At 47.7% G+C, this 19,045-nt stretch overlaps 1 protein-coding gene across 1 annotated transcript in view; it reads right to left on the bottom strand.

Moving 5' to 3' along the window:
* The window catches only part of LOC117060698 (calcium-binding mitochondrial carrier protein SCaMC-3-like), a 49,577-nt gene extending 43,628 nt beyond the window's left edge, over positions 1 to 5,949 (bottom strand). Inside the window, exon 1 of the mRNA XM_033173156.1 lies at positions 5,504 to 5,949. Coding sequence (XP_033029047.1) covers positions 5,504 to 5,698 — 195 coding nt within the window. The 5' untranslated portion in view covers positions 5,699 to 5,949. The remainder of the gene's footprint in view (positions 1 to 5,503) is intronic.
* Positions 5,950 to 19,045: the final 13,096 nt, after the last annotated feature.

Below are 19,045 nucleotides of genomic sequence, written 5' to 3'. Positions count from 1 at the left end.
AACCTCAGTATATTCCTCCATATATGAACATGCCTGGTCTTTGTATACATTTCTGGGAAGGAAGGAAAGGAAAAACTGAACCTCTTTTCCAGCCAGAGTGAAAGAGATGGATTGTCCCTCCCCCCACCCCCCACCCCCGCATTAAGCAGTGATTGAAGCACATGGCTTACAAGGGCCCTTCCAGCTCTATGATCACGGCATCCCAGATCGTGAGGCAGCTGGCGGAAAATATGTGAAGGAAATCTGCTAATGAGCACACCTAGTTTGCACGGTATCCCAGCATTTGATTCCACGGCTTCAACAATGCATCCATGAGCATTAAGGAAGAGGGATGCAAACTGAAAAGTGCATTCCAGACTGCACACACCATGACACCTCCCCAAGACAAACATCATTGCACAAAGGATCCTGGGGCACATATTATGGAGTGCAGCTGTGCGGAGTTTTTGACCTGTCCTGCACTCCATTTCTGCAGCCATTTGAATGCATGCTGAGGATAAACACTATTAACATTCCTTCCTCTTTGTTATAGCTCACATTTCACAACATTGTCAGGGTTCTTGGCTAGTGGTGAAAATGGCAAAACTTTAATAAAGCTTGAGTACAGCTCTCCTAAGGGACGCGGGTGGTGCTGTGCTTCGTGGTTCAATCCACAGTAATCAATGCAATATACAACAGCATCTCAATTGGCTATTCACTGTAATAATCAGGATCTCGTTACATGTTTTTAGATGTAAACTTGATTAAGGTACAAATGCATGTCATATCTAGGCATGTGCAACAGGAGGTTGCGTTCGGCTGTGTGATGTGTCCTCAGTAGCATTTTGACATTAGAGGCATTGTACCAAGCTGTTTGGGACCCAGGTGGCACTGTGGGTTAAACCACAGAGCCTAGGGCTTGCCGATCAGAAGGTTGGCAGTTCGAATCCCTGCCACGGGGTGAGCTCCCGTTGCTCGGTCCCTGCTCCTGCCAACCTAGCAGTTTGAAAGCATGTCAAAGTGCAAGTAGATAAATAGGTACCGCTCCGGCAGGAAGGTAAACGGCGTTTCTGTGTGCTGCTCTGGTTTTCCGGAAGCAACTTAGTCATGCTGGCCACATGTCCCAGAAGCTGTACACCGGCTCCCTCGGCCAATAAAGCGAGATGAGCGCCGCAACCCCAGAGTCGTCCGCGACTGGACCTAATGGTCAGGGATCCCTTTACCTTTACCTTTACAGCTCTCCTATCTGATTGGGTCTCTCTTCTTTCTTTCTTTCTTTCTTTCTTTCTTTCTTTCTTTCTTTTACGATTGAGAAACTGAGATGCAGAAAACTGGAAGAATCTCTTGGTTTGCAATCTTTTATTCACTTACCGGGGAGTAATCTCCATCGAACTCAATGGGACTTACTTCTGGGTAGGTGGCTATAGTATTGCACTGACTGTCAAGCTATATTCCTAAATGCACAGTGAAGGTGGCAGAATTAGAAAGTGATATCTGTACTTCCAGCTGCCTCTTCCTCCTTAAGCCCAGAATTCACCAAGCTGCCTGTTCCAAGGATGAAAATAAATTTTGGGGAATTTGCCTACATTTCTAATGTTAGATTTTGACCTTGGGATGTCACCTCAACATTTTATGTGTTGCGTATTTTTACTTCAAATGGCATGATTTGCGGAGACCTAAACACTGGTTAGATCAATGCACGGGGTTATACCATCTTCTTGAATTTATTTTTAGGCCACTAGTTTCCTTGGCAACATGTTCCAGCTTTTATTTTAAAATACCGAATTCAAAATAAAGAATATGAGCTACCAAACAGGAGTTTGGCTTCAAGCCAGTTGGTTGTGGAATTCCATTGTGTTGCCAGCTACCTAGCTCTTGTTTGAGAAGATAATCGTTAAAACAACAACAAATGCTTATCTCTTGCATCAAGAATGGAGAATCTCTGCCCCTCTAGTTGTTGCTTTCCTCCAGCTCCCATCAGCCTCAGCCATCCTAGTGAATGGTCAAGGAGAATGGGAATTGTAATCCTTGAACTTGCTAGACTCCAACTCCCATAATCCGTGACCACCGACTGTGCTGGCAGAGGGTGGTGGCAGTCCAAAAACATCTGGAGGGTTTCAGGTTCCTCCACTGAAATTTAAGAGCCCAAAGTCCACCACTGCTGTTCCTTTTCACCAGTGTCTTCCTTCCAACAGAGATGAAAAAAGCAATAGATGTTCCCCATCCTTGGTCAATGGGACCATTTTTTATCATCCAAGTATTTGTTAAGTCTGTTTATCAAGTTTCCCCACAGCACTTCTCTATGAAATGCACACACACCATTTTCTGTGCCTTCACATCAGAGCCAGCTCATGCACACATTGAGAATTCATTGAGTGAACAAGTCACGGCAGGTTAACTTCCAAGCCACATGTGTCCATTGAACTCCACGTGAACTCAGTCCTTTTTTTTAACAGAGCCCTTCAGGTGAGGTGAGAACCCTCAAAACATTCTTTTCATTATCTGATAACTCAGCAAGTGAAGTCTGTGGATGTGCTTAAAGGTAAAGGTAAAGGTGGCGCTGTGGGTTAAACTACAGAGCCTAGGGCTTGCTGATCAGAAGGTTGGTGGTTTGAATCCCCATGATGGGGTGAGCTCCCGTTGCTCGGTCCCAGCTCCTGCCCACCTAGCAGTTCGAAAGCACGTCAAAGTGCAAGTAGATAAATAGGTACCGCTCCGGCGGGAAGGTAAACGCCGTTTCCGTGTGCTGCTCTGGTTCGCCAGAAGCGGCTTTGTCATGCTGGCCACATGACCCGGAAGCTGTCTGCGGACAAATGCCAGCTCTCTCGGCCTATAGAGCGAGATGAGCGCCGCAACCCCAGAGTCGTCCACAACTGGACCTGATGGTCAGGGGTCCCTTTACCTTTACCTTAAAGGGACCCCACCCTGACCATTAGGTCCAGTCGCGGCCGATTCTGGGGTTGCAGCACTCATCTCACTTTATGGTGAACCAGAGCAGCACATGGTTCAGCTTACTGGTCAGTGTTATAAAAATATAATTCATCAGCGATGAAAATTTTGAGCAGCAACAGGCTCAGCACTGTTCACCAGGGGTGGGGAACTTGTGGCCCTCCGGATGTTGCCGGACTCTCAACTCCCATCAACCTCTGCCAGCAAAGTCAGTGGTCAGGGATTATGGGACTTGGGAGTCCAGGAAGTTCAGGGGGACCACAGGCTTTGCAACCCCAACTTTAAACCTCTGCTCCTTTTCACCAGACTATTCCAAGCAGCAGAGCTAAATAAAGCAATAGCTCTACAGGCAGACACTTAAAGAATAACCACACAAGTCACCCTGCGCTCTCTGAATGAAGGTACAGAGATTGCCAACGATGCATTAGCTGCTGCTAAATAACATCTGGAAAAGTACAGAAGACAGGCAGCAAACAACAAAAATACTTTCCTTTCACAGGAATAAATATGTTAATATGCATATCTTAAGGGCAGTAGGGTGAATGATTGAGATAGTCATTATTTTCTCCCAATGCTCCCAGAATTATAATTATATATTGCCCCAGGACTACCATTAACCTGGATTCAACTTTGGTATCTGAAGAAGTGTGCATGCACATGAAAGCTCATACCAAGAACAAACTTAGTTGGTCTCTAAGGTGCTACTGGAAAGAATTTTTTATTTTGTTCCAACCTTGCTTGTTGGTCAATGGAAATAATAGCTCACCAGGCAGTGGGTTTGGGTAAGCATATGGATTCATGGCATTGTTTGCTATACACTAGCCCAAAGGTGGCTAGCCTGTGATCCTCCAGTTGTTGAATTCCCATCATCCCTGACCTTTGGTCATGTTTGGCTGCAGAGCTGCAGCTATGGGGAGGGAAGCTAGCCAGGTATTTTGCCCCCAGGGAAGCCTCCAGAGGGGTGCCATTGAGGCCCCCAGCTTCTGTGTGTGTGTACGCAAATGTGTGTGTGTGTGCGCGCCAAACTGGGTCTTTGACCCGGGTGAAATAAAGCCTAGTTTCACCTCAGCTTGGCTGGCGCCGCTGGGAGTCCAGCGATGTCAAAGTTTAGCCCCCTCTGCAGTAGCGTTTCATTGCCATTTGACTCCACCATTTATTATTTTTCTCCCTACATCCATATACGTATTCACAAACCCGACAACACTTTGTACATAAGTGTGTAAAAAAATAAAAATCCACAAATGCTTGTGCCACAACCAGAGCCGGATTTAGGGGGGTGCAGGCAGTTCTCCAGCACAGGACGCCAAGCTAAGAGGGTGCAAAATTGAGAAGACCAATTTGGGGGCCCCAAATTATGGCCTTGATCAGGGAGCCATACTACCAAAGATTACCAAAGCCCACCCCTACCATAGCAGTTCTGTTCATCTTTAAAAGTGCCACAGACTTACTGCTGCTTTCGCTGCAACAGACAACACAGCTACTCCCACTGTACAAAACAGGCAAATTACTTAGAAGCATGACCAAAAGCTGTATCAGCTGTCCTGGAAAGCCCAGCTTCTAATCCTCCTGAGTGCAGGGCACACTGCGGTTACCCTGTGTATACATTCTGCACATGTTCAAAGGAATTTTTATTAGCATATTCTGCTTGTCGATCCCTGGCATTCAATGTACCGTAGTTTCCATGACCCAAATTAAATCCTGCCTGGATGTGTGTGTGTGTGTATGTCCCTTTGCACTTGTCAGGGTGCAAAGAGAAGGCTTTTTGTACCTTTAATGCTTTGTTCAATTTGAGGGGTGGGGGTGGCAGCACCTGTCAGGGCTGGGGTGAGAAGCTGCGGCAGGTGAAACCCCCCAACTCCTACAGATCCCTGGAAAAAAACACAGGCGCCCTGCCCTCTTTCCTAGACCTGGCTGGAGAGCATGCACCCACTTCTACACTGTCTGTCACCTATTTTTGCCACTGCAAAGCGGGAGAAATTATTTTGTCACCGTTCTGACAACCGGGCGTGGGGGCGGGGCGGGGGCAGAGCGCTTTTCTAGTGCCGGAGTAGGAGCAGGGGTGACTCATAAGGAAAGCTTCAGTGTAATGCTGGAGTCGTGCGCGTAAGGGGGGCGGAATCCGTCCCGTTCATCGGTTGTGCAAGATGCAGGAGGCCCCTTCCCCGGCCGCCGGGAGTGCAGCGCGCCCAAAGCAACCCCCGTCCCCGCCAGCAGACGGCTCCCTTCTGGCCTCGGGAGACCCGAGAAGAGGAGAACCCCCGGAGAAAGGGAAGATGCAAAAGAGGAAGGGGCTCCTTCACCTTCGGGAAGTCGCCGCTTGCATTCGGCTTCAGCGGCACCGGCGAACATCCCCCTCCTCGATCCCTGTGCTTCCAGGGTCCAGCGGGAGCCCCGTCCCCTCTGGACTCCGACCACCCTCTTTGCAGGGGGTCTTTGGAGGGCGGGGGGCACCGTGTGCCACCCAGACGCCTGCGCTCCTTGGAGAGGTGCCCGGCGCCCCGAGGGTCTCCCGCCCGGCGCCTCCCTCCTCCGTGCCTCCGTTTCCCCGGGCGCCTTCCCCGCGCTAGCTACCCACCTGCTCGGCGTGGGAGCCGGCGTTCATGCCCATCCGGGCCAGGCCCTGGCGGAGCTCGTGGACGTCCACGCGTCCGTCCTTGTTGGTGTCCAGCTGCTCGAAGAGGTTGGCCCAGCGCTGGTGGCGGTCGGGGTCCCGGGCGCTTTCGGTGGGGGGCGCCTGGCGGGGCGCAGCTCTCTCCCGGGGACCCAGCATCCTGGCCCGGGGTTGCTCGCTCTCACCGGAGCCCCGGCGGCAACAGGCGGGTCTTGCTCGCCGCGGAGGAGCCCGACGGGCCGGGGGCCATCATCGCGCCGCTGCCCGGCCTCCAGCAGGCTAGCTTCCCAAACGGAGACGCCTCCGCCGCCCACCCGCGCAAGGGCATTTAACCGACGGCTGCTTGGCGTCGCCTCCCTCGGCGGTTTCCTCCTCTTGCCCCTCCCCGCTTAGCGGGAGAAAACGGGAGGAAGCCGCGCTGCACGGGCGCAGAAGGGTTAATGCGCCTTCAGGGGGCGGGGAAGGAAGGAAGGAGGCAGGGGGAGAAAGGGAGGGGGCCGACCGCGTCAGGAGGGCTTAGGCGCTCCGCAAGCCATCGCTCGGCAAATGCGCAGGATCCGAGCTCCGCTGCAGCGCTGCCTTCTCCTGCAGCGGCCATTCTGTCGCCGGGTCTTGGCTACGCCTGCCAGGAGAAGCCGGCCGGCGTCGTTCCCTGTAAGGAGACTTTCCCTGCTGCAACAAGTCTTTTTATTACTATCATTTTTTAAATTTATACTTTTCAGGTTTATACATTTCGCTGATTTCACAATCATTTCCAAACTTGACTTCCTTCCCCCCTTCTTTCTGCGGTTCCTCAAATTTGTTTTTAACATCTTCTGCATATCCAAATTAACTTAATTTGCTCATTTCTTCATCTTCTTTAAATATATATTCTCATGAAACTGCAGGTTATTATTACAATAATCCTGCCAAGGTTCCTGTCTGTTTACAATTTATCTGTAAATATTCAATAAACCATTTCCATTCTTTTATCAAAAGTTTGTTATCTTGATTTCTTATTCTTCCGAAACAAAATAAAATAAAAAATTCCTTCCAGTAGCACCTTAGAGACCAACTAGGTTTGTTCTTGGTATGAGCTTTCGTGTGCATGCATTTCTGCATATTCCATAGGTTTTTGTATCCATAGGTTTTGGGACTTCTGCTTCTTTCCATTTTGGGGCAAGTAATATTTTTGCCGCTGTAGTAGCATACATGAATAAATTTCTATACATGTTAGGTAGTTCTGTCCGTATAATTCCCAAAAGAAAAGCTTCTGGGTTATTGTTTTTCACAAACTTTGCTTTAAACATCCTTTTCACTTCATTATATATCATTTCCCAGTAAGCCTTAACCTTACTACATTCCCTGCAACAAATCTGCAGGCAGCGACTTAGAAGGCAGCTCCCGCAGGGCTTCCTCCCCTCCAGGGTCCTGGGTAAGTTTGTGCAGAACTGTAGCCAGGGCTGCAGATCAGGAGCTTGGAGAAACCTAAGGCGAGCCCTCCTGGATCAGGCCCAAGACCCCACGTCATCCAGCATTGTGTTCTCACTGTGGCCAGCTAGATGTCCGTTGCAAGCCTGTGAATAAGATGTGAGGGCACCTGCTTGCGGCTTCCAGCAAACTGCAGTAAAGCACAGCTATGATGACTCACAGACTTGTTGAGCTGGAAGACACCCCAGGGGCCATCTAGTCCAACCCCCTGCAATGACTTGTAGCTCTCGATTGCCTTATCCTGTACAGCTTTGCCAATTCACTTTTTAAAGGGTTGTTGTTGTTCAGTCATTCAGTGGTGTCCGACTCTTTGTGACCCCATGGACCAGAGCACGCCAGGCATGCCTATCTTTCACTGCCGCCCACAGTTGGCCAAACGCATGCTAGTTGCTTTGAGAACACTGTCCAACTATCTCATCCTCTGTCGTCCCCTTCTCCTTGTGCCCTCCATCTTTCCCAACATCAGGGTCTTTTCTAGGGAGTCTTCTCTTCTCATGAGGTGGCCAAAGTACTGGAGCCTGCCAACTTTAAAGGGTTGGCAGCCCTCAATTACCCTGGCAATTCACATGCCATTTCTGCCGTGATCTCACAATGTGGTTTTAGGGAAGCCACTACTGAATTTTCAACTCTTCATTGGAGCATGTGAAACTGACCTCTAAACAGAGTCTGACCACACTGGCTCATCTAGTCTAGTCTACTGCCCAGCAGTGGCTTAGCAAGATTTCAGACAAGGATGTGTTCCACCTGCTATCCATGGTTTGGGAAAGTGGACATTAGGTAGGTTTCCATTACAGTCCCCCAACCCCAGCCCTACTTGAGACCTGAGAGGATCAAAGCCAGTTGAGATGTCAATAGCGGGAAAGGTGGACCAATGGGTTTTTATTTTTTATAAAAAATTATATACTGCCCTATACCCGGACATCTCAGGGCAGTTCACAGAACAAAATCAAGATACAAAACCACAAAATATATAATCAAAATGAAAGCAACAACCCAATAACACACCCGTCCACCCAGGTTGACACAGTATAAGGTTGCTGCCTCAGATCAAAGTTGCCCATGGATGTTTAAATGGGCTGAAGCCAGCTAGCAAGGGGAACTTTGGAAGAAGAAGAGGAAGAAGAAGAGTTTGGATTTGATATCCCACTTTTCACTACCCAAAGGAGTCTCAAAGCGGCTAACATTCTTTTTTGTTGTTTTGCTGTGTTGGACCTGCCACCGAGCTATATGGCCCCTTTCCCCTGAACCCCTCTAAGCTCTCCTCTTTGGTGGCACTGTCACAACTGCTGGTGAGAAAGGCACCTTGTCTCATCTCCTTCTTCCTACTAAGAAGACTTGAGAGTTCTTGGCAAGAGCAGAGGGAAGGTGGGTGGGTGGAGTGGGATCTCGAGACTGGATCCAACCCCGCAGCCCATGAAATGCTAGTTCCTGCAAGCTCTGCCCACCGACTGACGCTAAAGATAATCTCTTCCCGTGAATTAGCCGGACGCAGTTTTTCAGTGATTTTTTTTTGTTTCCTACCCCCTGCTTGTTGCTGTCGTTGGAAGTGTCGTAAGCATGCCCAGGTTTAATTCCTGCTTTCGTACATGCCCTGCCTCCAAATCCTTCAGCCTTGAATGCCGTCGTTTGTTCCTTCTACCGCTCTGGTGGGGCAATTTGTCTGGCTGGAGAGGAGGGGAGGTTGGGTGGAGAGAACGGAATGATGGATGTTTCCATCTTCCCTACCACCTTGCTGTGCATGCGGAAAAGGAATGTGAACCAGTGCATTGCCCAAGGAGCCTGCCTGCATCTTGCCAGCTCTTGATTGGAGTAATGCAAGCCTTGGAGGAAGTGGAAAGAAAAGCCAGCCCAGACCTCTTCTGTTTTCCACCAAGAGCTGCCAGTTGTTATTATTATTTACTGAATTTATATATCACCCTATACCCGGAGGTCTCAGGGTGGTTCACAGAACAAAATCAAGATATAAAGCCACAAAATATATAATCAAAATAAAAAACAACCCAATAACTTTCCTCCCCCCAAAAAGAGCCACATTTTAAAAGGGCATAGGATGTAAATCAGATCAACCAAAGGCCTGGTTAAAAAGGAACGTTTTTGACCGGCACCTACATGTGTATAATGAAGGCAAACTTCCCTGGGGAGAGCATTCCACAGATGGGGAGCCACTGCAGAGAGGGCCCTGTTCTCGTGTTGCCACCCTCCAGACCTCTCGAGGCGGCGGCACACGAAGAAGGGCCTCAGAAGATGATCTCAGGGTCTGGGTAGGTTCATATGGAAAGAGACGGTTCTTGAGGTATTGTGGTTCTGAGCCGTTTAAGGCTTTATAGGTCAAAACCAGCACTTTGAATTGGGCCTGGAAACTAATTGGTAGCCAGTGCAGTTGGAGCAGGATCGGTGTGATATGCTGAAACCGTCTTGCTTCGATCAGCAACCCGGCCGCTGAATTCTGCACTAGCTGAAGTTTCCAAACCGTCTTCAGAGGCAGCCCTATGTATAAGGCATTGCAGTAGTCTAACTTTGAGGTTCCCAGAGCATAGACAACAGTAGTTAGGCTGCTCCCGTGGCAAGCTGGTGAGCGAGCAGCGGGTCGTGGGGCTACCCCGGCCATGCTGCTTTATGGACGGGGCAGCCCCACGACCCGCCGCTTGCTTGGTCGCCGCAGGAGCAGCAGCGCCGACTTGGATGCACTACACATGCCCAGAAATTCCAAGCATGCGTAGTGTATCTGGGCCGGTGCTGCTGCTCCCGTGGCGAGCCAGCGAGCGAGCGGGGGCTTGTGGGGCTGCCCCGTCCGCCCGTAAAGAAGCACGGATGGGGTGCAGGGCGGCGGAGGAGTGGCGGGAGGGGCCAGGGAGTGTCACCCCCCTCCCTTGGAACCCGGGTCGGCCCGCCCCCTATGCCCCACCCTTCCTACGCCACTGGGAGTACCCCCAAGCTATGAACCTGCTCCTTCAGAGGAAGTGTAACCCTGTCAAGAGCAGGCGACCTCCCACCCACCTGGTCTAGGTAACCACCCACTAACAGTGCCTCAGCCTTATCTGGATTGAGCTTCAGTTTCTTCTTCTTCAAATGATCAAGCTTCTGTGTCTTTAACACATGCAGAAACCTGGCAGTTCATTCCCCACCCCACACCTTTATCTCCAAGGCAGGAGAAAGAAGCCCCCTGCTTTATTTCTGTAGTTAGGTGCTTCTGTTAGGCAAGAGAGACAACCGCCGGAGAAAGCCAAAGACAGGGGTGTAGAGAAGTGACAAGGGGTTGGAAGACAAGAGCTCTGTGTGCCATGCAGCTTGCTTGCCATGCACCCTCAACATTATTATTCTGCTCCCAAGCAGTAAAACAGAGCTGCCAGATCAGTTGGCTTTTGTATGTGGAACGGGGCAGTGAGGAGAAAATCTTGTACTTCCCTTCAGACAGCAAAAAGTTATTGGGCTGGCCTTGTGTTACAGGCACAAGGGAAGGTGAGAGTTTGGTTTAAAAAAGAGCAGTACAGTCATACCTCTGCAGGTTGCGTTCGCTGTGGGATACAAACGTGCCGAACCCGGAAGTACCGGAACAGGTTACTTCCGAGTTTCGGTGCACATGCATGCGCAAAAGTGCTAAATTGCACTTTGCGCATGTGCAGAATCGTGCCGTGCACATGCGCAGATATGGAGCTTCAGGTTGCGCTCTTTTCATGTTGCGAATGGGCCTCCAAAACGGATCCCGTTCCCAACCAGAGGTACCATTGTAACTCTGAACTCAATAGCGTGGTAGAAGCGAAATACCGGTAAGTAAGAAAAATGCAGTCATCTCAGAACATTGCATGTTTCAGTTTTATTTTTAACCCCTTTCCTAGCAATTCCAAACATGGGATTTGCCGAGTGGTTCATTGTTGAGCTGATGTTTTCTGTGAACTATCTACCACAAAGCAAAGTAGTGCCCCCCCCTGTTAGTCACAATCAGTTCATCATAATTTATATCAAATATGTTTTGTAAAGTAGATGATACAAAGTTGATATTATAGCAGCCTTTGCCAATCTGGTACTCTCCCAATTGTTTTCTGGTGGGTAATGGGGGCTAATGGAAGCTGTATAGCTGGCCATGGCTGTACTGTAGCAATAATAAATAATAATATTAATAATAATAATAATATTTTTATTTGTATACCGCCTTTCCATCTTATGATACTCAAGGCGGTTTACAAGCAGAAGAAACAAAAAATGTACATCTTATAATAATCTAACGCAATACAAAAATGTGATAATAAAACAAAACTTTAAAATAAAGAACCTACATCAAAAAGTAACATTCAACAACTATTAGAGTAATATAAAATAATATCAACATGTAAAAGTTAAACAGAAACCCACTCAACATTTACAATAAACAATTTCTGAACTAATCAATAAAACAATATTGCCATACTGCAGAGGTCTTCAACCTTTTTGAGGCCACGGCTCCCTTGACCAACTCCATTCTTTCTGCAGCACCCCTGTGGGGCTCAGGAGCCCAGTTACGTCACCCTTTGCCTGCAGAGGTGGCATCCTCTCTCCCTCTTTCAGACACCCTCCCTTGTGGAGTGTTCCCTCAGCCTCCTCTCTCTGGGAGTCCTCCGGGCAGCTGTTGCTGCCTTCCCAAGTCTCTGAGCTGCCCCCCCCTCAAAGAGATGTGCCTCCCAGAGACACCATTCGCCTGTGGAGCTTATAGCCGGTCTGCTGCTATAAACAGCTGTGGAAGCCTTTGGGAGGCAGCGACATGCAGGGCATCAGAAGAGGGAGGGAAGGAAAGAGGGACAGAGGCCAGTGTTGCCCACGGCACCCCTGACCATCATTCAAAGCACCCCAGGGTGCCATGGCACACTGGTTGAAAACCACTGCCATACTGTATGAGGAGGGCAGGTCACTAGCAGGGAGGGGGTAGTGGTAGAGCTTGGCAGCAGGGTGAGGTGGGGTGGGGTGGGGTGGGCGGGACACACATGGCTCGAGTAATCTCTGGATGGAGCTTGTACTGCAGCTTGTATTCTTTTGCCCGATTCTTGCCATTGCTATCCTGGTGGCAAGTGAGCTGGCAGAGTGAAGGGACCAGCAGGCTGAGCTGAAAATCAGGAAGCCCCTGGTTTAACTGTCCCCTCTGCCATGTACGCGCTGGATGCCTTTACATAAGCCTCCCCTGCCCCCTCTCAGCTGTAGTCCTCTGCAATATGGTAGATAATAATGCCAGCTTACTTTAGGATTGAGTAAGGAAGATTATGGCTGAATGATGCAGGTGACGTACTTTGAATGCTTGAAAGCACCACATAAAAGTGAAACTTTACAGCCAAGTAAGTTTTTTAAAAAACTAGAGTTAGGTAATTAACTAATGACATACCATTAAAAAGAGTTTTTTTTGGGGGGGGGATCATTCTGTAAGATCCCCTGAGACCCTTTCAAAGCTATGATACTGTGTCAGCGGTGTGTGTGTGTGTGAAGAATCTAGAAGAGGAAACCAGCCAAACCAGTTCCTTTGTTAAGGCCAGTTCAGTGTTCTCATTTAACATACCCAAAGAAGCAGCTCTGTTGCCATTGAGGCAAATCAGCAGCCCTTTCCCACTCGTGTGGCTGGGTGGCAAGTCAACTTAGGATAGATGCACAGAATTGCAGAGTTGGAAGGGACCCCAAGGATCATCTAGTCCAGGGGTCAGCAAACTTTTTCAGGAGGGGGCCAGTCCCCTGTCACTCAGACCTTGTGGGGGGCCGGACCCAATCTCTCCCGAAAGGACCCCACTGCCACAACTCATGCCACAGCCGCCTCACCTTCGGCAGCGTTGTTGTTCTCCTCTGCCTTGCCCAGGGGTGTGCAGGGTGCAGAGCCTATGCTGCTGGCCTGGGCGGTGGAGGCAGCCTCCCTGCCACTGCTGCCGCCGCTTCCTCCCGCTTGGCTCTTGGAAATACATGGCCACCTCAGCGGGAAGGAAGGGGCATTGCCCAGAGGTGTCCGCGGCTTCAGATTGGCTGCAGGAGCTTCCTGTAGCCAATCCGAAGCCATGCCAGCATCGCAGAAGTCAGTCCCCCGTGCAGTGAGGCCTCGGCGTCACGCTGGTTTAGTGTGGGGACTGACTGAGCGGGTGGCAGGGTCTGCAGGGTCCGTGGGCTGGATTTATGAGCCCAGTGGGCCACATCCAGCCCCCAGGGCTTAGTTTGCTGACCCCTGATCTAGTCTAACTGCCTGCAAACCAGGAATATGCAGCCTCATGCTTACACCAACTTATTTGTTGGAAGCCACCCAGAGTGGCTGGGGAAGCCCAGCCAAATGGGCGGGGTACAAATAATAAATTATTATTATTATTATTATTATTATTATTATTATTATTATTAACCCCACGCTTACACCATATAACCAAAAATAAGGATGAAGAACAACAACAGGTCAAGGTGTGCTAGGCATCGGAGTTGTGTGTGAGAGTTGGAATGATGCTAGTAGGTAGAGACAGAGCTGTGTCTGCTCTGTGCTGGATCAAAAAAATGTGATTTGGATGCTCCCCAGGAAACACAAGAAAGAAGCAAGATCTGTTGGGGTGTTGATGCTGTGAGTCCCTATGTCCTGAACTCAAGTTAAATACACAGTGGTACCTCGGTTTAAGAACAGCCCTGTTTACGAATGATTCGGTTTACGGTCTCCGCAAAACCGGAAGTAGTGTCTTGGTTTGAGAACTTTACCTCAGTCTAAGAATGGAATCTGAATGGTGGAAGGGCACCGGCGGCAGGAGGCCTCATTAGGGAAAGCACGCCTCGGTTTAAGAACGGTTTTGGTTTAAGAACAGACTTCTGGAACGGATTAAGTTCGTAAACCGAGGTACCACTGTATGTATAAATAAAACCATGTAAATAAAACCATGTATAAATAAAACCATGTACTGGTTACGTACTTAATTCGTTCCGGAGGTCCATTCTTATCCTGAAACTGTTCTCAACCTGAAGCACCACTTTAGCTAATGGGACCTCCCGCTGCCACTGTGCTGCCAGAGCACGTTTTCTGGTCTTATCCTGAAGCAAAGTTCTTAACCTGCAGCATTATTTCTGGGTTAGCGGAGTCTGTAACCTGAAGCGTATGTAACCTGAGGTACCACTGTATCCTAAAGACACTCCAGTCTCTGCTGACCATCATTCCAAGGAAACCCTTCTTTCCAAGCACTTGGAACCCCTTAAGTCTCTTGCCGCTTGGAGATTGGGATGGTGTGGAACAGTACAAGAGTTCTCTGCAGGGACCTGTTGCCATCCAGCTTGCTGCTCACTTTCATCTCTTTCTCCTGATGCATTGCATAATTTGTATTAGAACTTGCATCTGTTTTGATTTTGTGTGCCCTGGGCTTCCTTTTGTCTTCGAAGGGGGTTAATTTATCTCCAAGTAATGATAGCATGTAAAACAAGTAAAACAAGGGATGCGGGTGGCACTATGGGTTAAACCACAGAGCCTAGGGCTTGCCTATCAGAAGGTCGGCGGTTTGAATCCCTGCGACGGGTAGAGCTCCCGTTGTTCGGTCCCAGCTCCTGCCAACCTAGCAGTTCAAAAGCACGTCAAAGTGCAAGTAGATAAATAGATACCGCTCCGGCGGGAAGGTAAACGGTGTTTCCATGTGCTGCTCTGGTTTGCCAGAAGCGGCTTAGTCATGCTGGTCACATGACCCGGGAAAACTGTCTGCGGACAAACGCTGGCTCCCTCGGCCTGTAAAAAGAGATGAGCGCAGCAACCCCAGAGTTGTCCGCGACTGGACCTAATGGTTGGGGGTCCCTATACCTTTAAAACAAGTATGAGCTTAAATATAGGTGGAGGTCTAGCTTTGGAATGAATTATTATAAATCTGCTTAAATTCTTGCTAATGTTTCATCACTGGCATGAGAAACTATCCAAAGTACTTTGTTTCCCCTCAAAGTAGAAACAGAATGTGTGTGTCTGTAAAAAGAATGAACTATAAATAAACTATAAGCAACTCAAGTAAAGAACTATAACCAACTATTAATAAATTATAAATAACTGTGGGTAAATAGACAATATTTTTACACAATCTGAATGGAAAAACAACAAGAGCACAGTCAGATGGGATCTCTTGATATGGTTGTTACAGTATTTTGTTGAATTAGAAACCAACATCAGAAAACTGTAAACTTGGGGAAACTGGAGAAAATTCTGCATTAAACTAGGAAGGGTCTGCATAATTAATACTGTATATTTGTGAAACACCAGCACACACATTGAGTCCATGTTTTCCCAGCTGAAAAGATATATGCAATACGAGACTGCAGTTCTCTAGGTGGGAGCAAGTCCCACTGAACTCATAGATCAGGGGTTGGCAAGGTTTACATCACCTGTGCTGGTTCACTCCAGTGGAGATCCCTCTGTGTACCAGATTGCGCATGCACATGTGTTTGCGCACATCCGCGATTTCCGGCATCTGCGCAGACACGATTTTTGGCACCGCGGAAGCAAGTTCCCGTGCCGTGCCGGTTTAGTGCCACGCGTGGGGACTCGCCGAGCGGGTGGCTCGGTTTGGGGACGGCTTGTGGGCCGGTTAAACGCCCCCCGTGGGCCGCTTATGGCCCATGGGCCTTAGGTTGCCTACCCCTGTCACAGATATATCTATAGGACTGCAGGGTAAATAGTGCGTGAAACAGCCAATGCAATAGCCGTTTAACACATGATGTAATTTAGATGCACATCAAAATATACTGTTAGTGACTGAGATGAAGAGGTATGCATCCACCTATCAAAGAAAGTGTGTGCAAATATGGAATGAACACAGAAAATGTAGCGTTGCAGACTTAGGATAAACATAGAAATTAATAAATTCTAGGATTGGGATTATTTGGGGCGGGAAGGGAGAAATAAAAAATGTAAAGGAATTCTGTGGTAGCCTGACCAAGCTAGGGCCATTAAGGGAACAATAGAAAGCCATTGAGGGTCATCAACAAGACAGGGGGGGGGGAACTTCTTGCCCCAGGTGTGACCAGAGACTTGAGATATGGAAGGTTGCCAGGGTAACTGCTGGGGGGAGGAGAGAAAAGTGCTTCTGTGAAGGAGGAGAAGGAAATAGAGCTGAGATCTATCTTAGAGGAAGAGATGAAAGGTCCCCAGCACTGCTGTGAGCCATGCTAAAAGACCTGGACTCCCTCCCTGCAGACTGAAGGTGTAAATAGACGAATAAACCCTGTTTCTTAAAGCACGACAGTCTCTGCCTGCCGTGTCTTCTATTCTGCAAAGGGACACAGACCCTGTGTGTGTGCCTATGACCCCATGCGCTCTGGCCACTGCTTGGTGGAGAGAGGGATGGGTACCGGGCTTTTGTAACAATATTAACAACCCAAAAGACACCTGCAAAGGTTTCATTCAGCTCTCTCATTCGTGTGCCATATTGGGTAGGCAAAACCCTGCAATAAGGTAAAGGTAAAGGGACCCCTGACCGTTAGGTCCAGTCGTGGACGACTCTGGGGTTGCGGCGCTCATCTCGCTTTACTGGCTGAGGGAGCCAGCATACAGCTTCCGGTTCATGTGGCCAGCATGACTAAGCCGCTTCTGGTGAACCAGAGGACCGCACAGAAATGCTGTTAACTTCCCGCCAGAGTGGTACCTATTTATCTACTTGCACTTCATGCTTTTGAACTGCTAGGTTGGCAGGAGCAGGGACCAAACAATGGGAGCTCACCCCGTCACGGGGATTCGAACCGCTGACCTTCTGATAGACAAGCCCTAGGCTCTGTGGTTTAGATCTTTGGCTTTTAATGCAAACTCTAGCGGCAGGTTGTAGCCACCCTTTGATAATTACAGCCTGATATCTACACCTCTGATTGACATCCCTGCTGCCCCAAAAGAGACATTGTGGCTGCATCTGGGTATCCAGCCACTGAATCTGGTAGCCCCAGGCTGCCTCGCTCTCTTTTTTTTTTTAATCAAACTTTATTGCTCTTTAAAAATATTCTTACATATCTCACATATGTGAATGAATATATACAAAGAAGGAAAAAAAAACAAAATCAGAACTTACATGTGTCTACATTCAATATCTAAAAAGAAAGGAGAAAGGAAAAAAAGGAAAAGAAAAAAGAAAAAGAAAAAGGAAAAAAAGGAAAGAAAAAAGAGAAGGAAAGGAGACCAAAAGAATAGTAAGGAGTCTCCAGTTGACATTACATGATTGAACTTCAAAAGATGTACTTCCACTGCTTTAACAACGCTTCATTTTGAATAAATTACCTTATTATAACTGTCATTTATACATATTCCACAATTTTTGCTGCTACCATGTTCCCGTACAGCTCCTGTTCGTTTCAGCGAGAACTTCCCGGCGGATTGTACCCTCTGTTAATAAACAGAAGAGGGAGCAGAATAACTTTCTAGTGCAGAAAACTTTTTGGTATGTCCCTGGGTAGCTCAATAGCCTTCCCTGATTAGTGTGTGTGCGTAACATTAAAAATACAATGGAAACTGCAGGTAGCTGAACTACTCCCAATTTGGGGCAAAGGGAAACATCTGTGCCAGGACAGTCCCAATCTAAAATTGGGTCAGGCCCTGCTTTATCTGGGTTTAATAAGCTTATTGGAATTCTTACTCAGCTGCAGGTTCAAGTCAAATAGTGAAACAAGAGGGGAGGGTAGCTACCCCAGGTGGCTTGTCAGAGCGGTTACTGAGTCCCAGTACAAAAACTCTGTTCCCCCTTATTTACTCAGGCAACACCGCCAGTTCATTCACCACAAGTTCGTTCACCTGCACACCTTGTTTGTTACAGGATATCATCAGCAAACAGTGCCTTTCTGTCAGTTCTATAGTCCAGACAGGTCAGCCTCCACTCCAGAGAAAAACTGGACATCCATCAGACGTGAAATATTGCAACAGGTTGAAACCAGATGGGGGAGCATTTCAGTCTCAGACCCCAGGTTCCTCAGCCCTGTTCTGAGTCATCAAACTCGAACCCCTTTAAAAACAAAAATTGGAACCAAAGGAAGACTCCGGTGAGCTTATAGTCACTGTTTGACACTGGAGAATTTGGTCTCAACGGTTCCTGGAAATGGCTACCTCCTGAAAGTAAATTATTTTTCTTTGTTAGGAAACTTTGTCACCCAAAGCACCACACTCACCCTGATTGGAGTTTGATTGGATCATTCAGAACATTTGTGTTCCTCATAGCACTGTGGCACACCTCATGGGCGTAGCCAGGGGAGGGAAGCAAGTAAATAACTTGGTTCTCCCTAGCCAAACATAAAAGCTGCCCCCCTAAAATAAATCCTGGCCACACTCATGGCACACCTACCATCGTCTCACACATTTCTTAACTTTTTTTTGGGCTTCCCATTGTTTACACACTCACCTAGGCAACCACTTCATGGATTTGAAAAAGTGCTTAATCTGTAATAAATATGTTGGGTTGGTACTCAATTAAGTTGAAAGCTATAGGTTGTTTAAGATGTGTATTGGAAGATTAAGAATTAGGATGAATGATTGTTAAACTAGTTACAAAGTTACTAAAGTAGATTTGAAATAGAACGCAGAAGAGAGAGCGGGGGAAGTCCCTTAATTAAGATTTGAAATAAGCGATTAAACAATAGATTCCTGTGTCTTGGTGTGGTGAGGTATGTATAAGTTTTATTTTTTTTTTTTATTGTCATTAGTATTGTTTATTGTATTAGGTTTGTTTTATTGTTTTTATTTGTTGTTGTTTTATTTGTTGTTCTTTTATGTGGAAACACCAATAATTTTTTTTGGGGGGGGGAAAGAGTAGACCTGTTGACATTACTGGACCTAATTTAGTAATATTCATTAATGTCAATAAGTTCACTCTGAGTAAAACTTAGTTGAATACCAATCTTGGCCTATACAGAGCCACATGATAGCTAGATATAGATGATAGATAGATAGATAAACAGGTAGGTAGCCGTGTTGGTCTGCCATAGTCGAAACAAAATTTTAAAAATCCTTCCAGTAGCACCTTAGAGACCAACTAAGTTTGTTATTGGTATGAGCTTTCAAAAATAGATTGGAAAGAGAAGTTGCTGAATTGCAACTAATTACCAAACTTAAAACCATGGAGAGAC

The sequence above is a fragment of the Lacerta agilis genome, chromosome 16 (genome assembly GCF_009819535.1).
Source record: "Lacerta agilis isolate rLacAgi1 chromosome 16, rLacAgi1.pri, whole genome shotgun sequence".
Taxonomy (NCBI): Eukaryota; Metazoa; Chordata; class Lepidosauria; order Squamata; family Lacertidae; genus Lacerta; species Lacerta agilis.
Note: the sequence above shows the minus strand (reverse complement) of the source record. Positions and strands in the feature narration are given on the sequence as shown.